This window comes from Mesitornis unicolor, unplaced genomic scaffold (assembly GCF_000695765.1).
Source record: "Mesitornis unicolor isolate BGI_N332 unplaced genomic scaffold, ASM69576v1 scaffold53715, whole genome shotgun sequence".
NCBI lineage: Eukaryota > Metazoa > Chordata > Aves > Mesitornithiformes > Mesitornithidae > Mesitornis > Mesitornis unicolor.
In genome coordinates, this window is record NW_010188606.1 from 4,974 (window position 1) to 12,835 (window position 7,862).

Sequence of the window (7,862 nt, forward strand, 5' to 3'; positions counted from 1 at the left end):
TATCACTTGAAATTCTTATTGTCTTGGAAATGTGTTTAACAGCTTGATCTGCTTTCACAGCCTGTCTTACATCTTGGCAGCTACTGCTGAAAATCCACCCTGTAGTTAAGGCCTTGTCTCCTGCTGCTAATTAGGGACTGGCATTTCACAAGGACAAAACATTCATTGCCCACCACTGAGTAATCCCTCAAATATTTATGTTCTGCTACTATTCCTAACAGAACCATCTATAACTGCACCTCTCCTTTCCCATGATCCCCATAAACTGTACAGAATTACTGTGCAAACGTGCATGAGCCACTTTATTTAAAGAGCAAGGAGAAAGATTTAATCTCAGTGCAATTTTGACACTTTAAAAAGACCAGTACTACATACCAACCTGAAGAACTAAGGTTTACAATTGACTTCTGAAGCTTCCAAAATTACTGATTTATTTTTAATGCATAGAGAAGCTTATATGTGATATAATAAAGGTGAAAGAAAAAGGGCACACTACAAGCTCACTTAGGCCAGTGTCCCGTCTCCAACAATGTCAAGTGTAGATACATACGGAAAAAATACAATAGGACAACTGCAGAACACGCTTGATTGCTTATACTGCCCTGCCACTGGCAGATGTGTTTGCACCAATTTAGTGTGTTTTACAAAGCCTTAATTAGGAGAATCTGTCTCTCAAGTTTTTAATCAAAAAATACTACTTCATTAACATAGGAGCTGTTTAGAAAACTTGAATGGTTCCACACTGATATTTTTCCACGGTTAGACACTATTGTACTGTCTGCTTGCCCTATGTAAGAGTTAACGAAAGAGAAAAGAATTTGGTAGTGATCATTTAAAAAAAAAACAATCATAATGACAGATTTCTTAGGATGGATCTAAATTTTAATCACCTACAAATACATTAAAGAAGGTAAAGCATATTACAGATGAAAAGTCAAAAATCCCTAAAGGAAGAGTGTCACTTAAGAAGTGGCAAAGCATTCAACAAATAAGTAGATGTTCTCAAAAGATACTTATCCCATCAGCAAGAACAAAATGTTAATTAATCTGCTTGATGGTAGGCAAGAAAGAAAAAGAAGCCTTTTAAATTAAGGGAGGCACAGAAATCACTAGTGTGTTTTGAAGTATTTGACAGAAATTACTGACTTAGAGTGGATAAAGTACTAGGTCTCCACTCATTTTCGAGCTGATGAAGGATGCTCATTTCCAACTGGGTTACTCCGGCTCCAAGGAGTATTAACGGAATGACTGACAAAATTCAAGACATGGCAATTACAGTAAAGTTCAAGCTACTAAAAGCACCAACAGGACAGTGTCCTGCAATGTAACTGGCCTTCCTGAAATAAACAGGCACTACCAGGGACAGGCAAATTAAGATTGAACTCTCATCCCACCCTCTGCCATTAACTCCACTGGTCATCATAACCAAAACTTTTCTACCTTCTTCGGCTGTGATCATCAATGCAGTATTCAGGAGGCCTCTAGGAAGATACATTGCACGGGAAGTTTGAGGAATCTGTGCAAAAGCCCATGTTCCCATTTTATCTTCCTACGTACTCAACTTAATTTACTCCAGTACATTAAGAACAAGTTTTTATTTTTGAAAAATATCTATGGATAGTTTTAAATAAAAGTCTTGAGCAGTTCCTCAAGCTACCACTGTCATCTCTGTATTTTTGATCAGAAACAGACCCTTTTTAATGTCACAATTACAAACTTACTATTTGGGTGGTAACCACGTATAATGCCAATAAAGGTTGGCCAGCCAAGGATTTTTCCAGTTGTCTGGCTTTCTCAAAAAGAACTCAAACAAACTAATTTTCTAAACATTTTACTGTGACTATTTGAATTCAAAAATTTTTACTCTCAGTAGCAACAAAACACTGCTTAAGAGTATCTTTGTTTTGAACAAAGGCTGCCTATATAAAATAAACTTGAAATAGAGCCATTTTGATCAAAGCCAGTTTTTATGTTACTGAGAAATCTTAAGTTTCCCAGGATTCTGTATTACGAAGATTTCACATTTGCTGGAAAACCCCAGTCATAAAACTTTGCCCAGATACATCTGTACTCTTATGAACTGCCTCATATGGGGAAAGAGGAGCCATAATGAAGCAGTTTTCCTCTCTACCTGTAAAGAAATGAAAGGATGTCAGCTGATCAGTAAGTAACCAGTTTAGCCTATTGATGCAGTTAAGAGTAAAACTCCATTTTCAATTCACCAACTTAAGCGTGACCAATCCCTCATATAATGTCTTAAAAAGCTGAAAGACCAGTCTTTGCTGGCACCAGTTACTAGCAATCACCTTCGTGCATCATGTAAGCTGCTCCAAATTCCACTTCTGGTCACTACAGGGCTGAACGCTTCCCACTTCTTCCTCTACATTTTAGCAGTACTAGTATTGGAGGAATGGAAGAAGCAAAGGACGCTCACCAGCGTCAGCTCAAATAAATGTGTTGCTGTTATTTAGTAGGTTGGTTAAGTATAGGTACCCACCTGTTTAAGTAAACAATAGCAGCCTCTTTTTCCTCCTCAAAGTTTAAGTCTCTGCTTCAAGACAAGGAAGCCAAGTAATATAAAGTACACAGGACAATTTACAAAAAATTAAAACTTCAGTCAAACAGTCAGTTTTGTACAGCTGCAAGCAATTTTAGTGTCCTTAACATTTTAACATCAGTGGTTCTTGCACACAAGAGTGAGGATAGCACGATCCAGCAGCCCGAAAAAAGGCTTTTTTCCACAGTTTTTCAGAAAAAAAAATGGAAGTTGTACACTCTGAGCAAAGCTTCATAGACTAATATCAACAAAACTTTTTACCTCAAAAGAAATACAGACAAAATGGAGTTCTATTCAGGAGCCTTTAGTATTTATTTTATTTTTTAAACAGGCTTAAAATATGCAACTCAAGAAAAAGTTTGTGGATATTATAAATAAGTCAAATAAGCTTACATACTAACACTACAAACACCCCTGTGGGGAACGAATGCAGTACCAACAGCAACGATAAGCAATCATCAAGCAATCAAACTTGCCTAATTCTAGGCAAAATATTCATCCATCAAGCAAGCATACAACTGCAACTGACAACAGGATCCTGGTCAGGCACAACTTGCCCTATCGATGAGGTTCCTTTTCAGAAGGGAGACCGCTGTTTCAACTTTGTGCACATGAGGTTCCACACCTCGCTTACAGTTAAAAATAAATATTTTATGTTTGCGTACAGAGGTCTCAACACCACTAACAATTCCATACAACACACTCCTGCGAGGTAGGTATATCATCAACCCTATTTTACATAGGGAAAAGAGATTTGCCCAGAGTCTCACAGCTATATAGTATCAGAGCCAGGAACACGTATCTTGACTCTGTACCAAACCTTTTCCGCTAGGCAATGCTCCTTTTTAGGTTATACTATTGCATTCAAAAAAGATATTTTAAAACAACATAGATGTTTAATATTACAATATAGCATTTTGTAATAAACCAAGAATACAGTATAGCGCATCTGTGAGGTACAATGGTACCTCTCACCTCCCCAACTCTTCTACTTGGAGATAACTAAAATAATTACAGGCTAATGAAAACAAGTTTTTAAAAACTATGCACTGTAGGCGCAGATATGCAATTGACTGGAAGTAGTATGCTTCTGTTCATAAAGAACATCTGTGTTATTTCTCTACTGCCAACTTGTATCAGGCACTAGGACCATGCAAATGATGTGTTATTTCAGGATGATAAGCAGTTGCATGTCTTCAATTTTGCAGTTTAGTGTCAGTGACTCCAGCCAGTTTCAGTAATTACTACAGATACCTTTACCAAGCTTAGTATAATGGTGATCTAAAATCTCATATCCCTACAAAGACTCTTAAAACACCTTTTGAGCTACACATTCAGCTCCCACATCCACTAAGTGAGAGTCTTGATTAAGACAAACACATGTGATTTCAGGTTTTAACAAATTTCCATTTTCAAGTTTTACAATGAAATGACTAACTCCTGTATTGGGACTCACAGAAGACAACTGAGACTTTGTTAAATTTGTTGGTAAAGTACAGTTGAGATCTGAAACAAAATAACCAATCCAGTTCCTCATGTAGGCTCCATGACTCACCACTAATATATTGGCATCTAATATCCTAGAAGCACCACCGTTACCAGAGCCAAGTTCTGATTCACTGTAGTGGTTTGTCCAAGGGAACACAAACTGTTCTTCAGATGTTCCTGAGCTTCTGCTTGCCGCACCATGCGCGTCTTGTTCTTTCTGCTCCAATTCAACAGCCAGCTGACACAGAAATTCAAAAAAATCTCTTGCGCGTTCCCTTACCTAAAGAGAAAAGTCACAACAGCATATTGTGAAGAACGCAAGAGACTTCAGCTTTCAGAAATCTGAGCTGTAATTACTTCAGTTAAAAGAGAAACACTGATCACAGACCAGTTTCAGAAATCAATGGTACATTACTGAATAGTGTCAAGACTTCTCTGCCCCTCAAAGCCAAGTTTGAGAGTAACTGCCATCATCCTTCTACAAAGGAGAGCTTCACGAGGAGTCATCTCGGAATCAATATTTTAGTTCTAAAGAGATTCCCTACTTGGCAGCCACAGCAACCAGGTCAAGTAGTGTTTTTAGCTTAGAAAATAACTACCTTCAGTTCAGCTAGGCTCTCGCCAAGATGTTCCTAAGTATGCAATAGCTGCATCTGCACTGATAAAATGGCCTAGAAACTAGGGCACAAATAAATAAATACCATACTTCATCCAGTGTTTCTCCTCCAGAAGGTGTGAATGAAGGACACTGCTCTCCAGCAGCCTTTGCCATAGCCTTGAGGTCAGTCAAAGGCCTTCCTTCTGCAACACCGTATTTCTGTAATAGGCAAGTTACAAAGAGCAGGTTTAGCAAGATCTATCAAGTCTCCAGTATCGCTTCCAATGCCAGCATCTCTTAACAGCTTTGTTTTTCCGGATTCTCAAGCATAATATACAGGCTTAACAACTTTTTACATGTTATCCCGATATTGGGAGAGGAGGTATATTTATATCTGCTATTTAAGTGTGTGTGTGTATATATATATTTATATATATGTTCGGTAGAGAAATACATTAAGAGCAGCATCTCATTTAAAATGCTAACATTCAAAACATCACCTTCACCCTAATCTTTGCTTTGTGGTTTTTTCCTACATTCTTGACACTCAGGATACAAAATTCAAGTGTCTTTGAGGTTACATTGCAAGCGCCTCTGTATGGAGCTCTTCACATGGAGATAAACTCCATTTACTTTTCATTTGCAGAAGGAGTACAGGGAATTATTTTTCACAAGTAAGAAATAAATACTTTCTCTGCAAACCCCTGAAATCTCCACAACAGAGAAGCAGTTCATTTAAAAATCAGAATTATTGAAAAAAGACCAAAAAAACCCAAACCACCCAAAACCCCCACCAGTATTCTACCTATTAAAAATAAACAATAAGGCCTCCCTCCATTTTTTCAGGACATACATTACTTCTTTGGACAGTATTTTCAGAAAACAAGGAAAGCAAAAAAGATCTTAAAAATGACATCCTTATTCCTGGAAATTCCAACTGCAAAGCCCACATGAGAAACAGCAGCAAGAACCCATACATACCAGCTCACTAGAAGACCCATTATAAAACAAAATATTTATTGTCTGTAATACATTTTACAAGACAGGTATACTTGCATGTGCATTACCATATTTTACCTTGAAGATCTTTCCAATGCACATCTCTAACAAAGGTAAAACAGATTAATACTTCCCTATCACGAACAGATTAAAAATGCATTCAAATTGAAAGCTTTGGTCTTTCCTTGGAACATCTGAAGACAGTGAAAATGTCGCAGTTACAGTGAGTATTTTGAGAAAGTAAGAGCTGATGCTATATGTAAAACACTCAGTAACACACATTCCAGACATCCAGAAGCTGATGATTAGGATACAAACACATACTCAATACCGAGGCTTTTTTTGACTATATGTCACTATCCACTTGCTGCAGATATGCAATTTAACTGTCATAATAATTAATTTGAGTCTTCAGAGTTTAAATGTACTGAAACACATTTACTTCAGCCTCTCGATTCCCTTCTCCAAAGCAAAATATCAGCAATTCAAAAACACAAAGAAAAACACGAAGAAATACGTGCTCTGAAGCTGCTGAAAATGAAAACCTGATCTAAAATATTTTTCCAGATTTCTCTCATGAAAGCAAGGCATGAGAGAACAAAACTTTCTTAATAGGGTCAATAACATACGTTTTTTAAAAGGACTTTGCTTCTTCTCATACAATTCAAATTTAATTCCAGTTACCCAGTGCAAAGACTCAGATCCTATGGCCTGCAGACACTGTACTGCCATTTCTATGCAGCTATACAAACACCATGAAAGGAGAGGAAAATAAAATGTAACAGAGACTTAAGATTATTCTTGCTAAAATTCTGTATCACGACCTGTAAAATTTTTAAAACATCAGGTGATAAAGCAACTAAAGAAGATTAGGCAGCATTTAACTTGCTGATTTCAGTGCAAGAACTGGAATTTCTGACAGAAAAAGAAGATCCAAATAGGAAATGCTACAACCACGTTCTGTTCTTTAAACACTTATTGTCCTGCTGGCAATATGCCATTTCATTTTTGGTTTTGTAGCATCTCCTTGTTAAAAATTCAGCTGACAACACTCAGTGCAGCATCTGAAGGGTGATCCATGTTAGCAGAAACAGCCAGCAACTGAGTTTATTCTGAACAAGACATACTTAAAAACAGACAGGAGGTACAATTACACCTGTTACCAGGCAGAGGCATTGATCAGGAAAGCAGATTGTTCCATGGACAGCAGAAAGCTTTCCAGTAGTCTTTTTGCAAATGAAAAGGCATAAACAGCTCAAAAGCCAACATCAAGTTGTGTCATCAGGCTAGACAAGGTAGGCAGAGGGAGTATCTTTCACACTTTCCATGTGGAGCTAGAAAACGGAGCTAAGCTTTTTATTACATGTAAGATAATTCCCTCTACATGTAAATTTTAACCTTACTTAAATCATTAGAGCATCACAGTTATAGCCCTAATCACTACATTTTGGCTTTGCTTCGCAGTTCTGCAAACAATTTATAGTTCCTGATGTGAAAAGTTCAGTTTTCAGTGATTAAAAATACATCAAAGAGCGCTCTCCACTGTTAAATCTAACATTCAATAAGCCAAGATATCCATCAGCAGTAAGATACATTTTTAAATTGTTCAATGTTCAATATTTAAACAAACTCCTTTGGCACTTACTCGTTCTCGAAGTCTTGCGTCATACTTGATTTTCAAATCTTTGCAAAACTTATTTTTTCCTAGAATTGTGGCAGCAGTCTAGAAAGTGAACCATTGATATAGTCATATCAATGAGCTGTTTCCTCATGGGATAGCTAGGTCATCCTACAACACCACAGTCAATGTGAATCACATTAGTAGTACCCAACAACCCAAACAAACAAGATGAAAAGTTTTTCAGCTAGTAGCGTCTGTCAGAATCAGATATATGGACTGCATCAGGCCACAAAAGGCAGAAAAGTTGCAATCTTCTGAAAGTTCTTCCACTATTCAAAGACCAGAACAGTTAAAAGACACTTAGCACCCATGAAAGGTGGGCAGCAAGATGAACAGCAGGAGCAGGATTTACTGGAATGAAAGCCACATCTTCTCTTGAGTATACCACTACTCACAAAGCAATCATGCCAACACACTATTTACATGTAGCAAGCGAGTCAGACTCACAGGCAGTATGTTCCTAAGAACTGATTGTAGAGAGCGAGCACAAAAGTTAGTCACAGAGCTCAAGTCATGTACACCAGGTAGCTGCATTCCTG

General features: G+C 37.5%; 1 protein-coding gene across 1 annotated transcript in view; it reads right to left on the reverse strand.

Moving 5' to 3' along the window:
• Positions 1-3,792: 3,792 nt before the first annotated feature.
• The window catches only part of LOC104541665 (chromosome unknown open reading frame, human C12orf5), a gene marked incomplete at its 5' end in the record, with an annotated part of 10,568 nt that continues 6,498 nt past the window's right edge, over positions 3,793-7,862 (reverse strand). The window contains 3 exons of the mRNA XM_010185779.1: positions 3,793-4,325; positions 4,752-4,862; positions 7,288-7,365. Coding sequence (XP_010184081.1) covers positions 3,867-4,325; positions 4,752-4,862; positions 7,288-7,365 — 648 coding nt within the window. The remainder of the gene's footprint in view (positions 4,326-4,751; positions 4,863-7,287; positions 7,366-7,862) is intronic.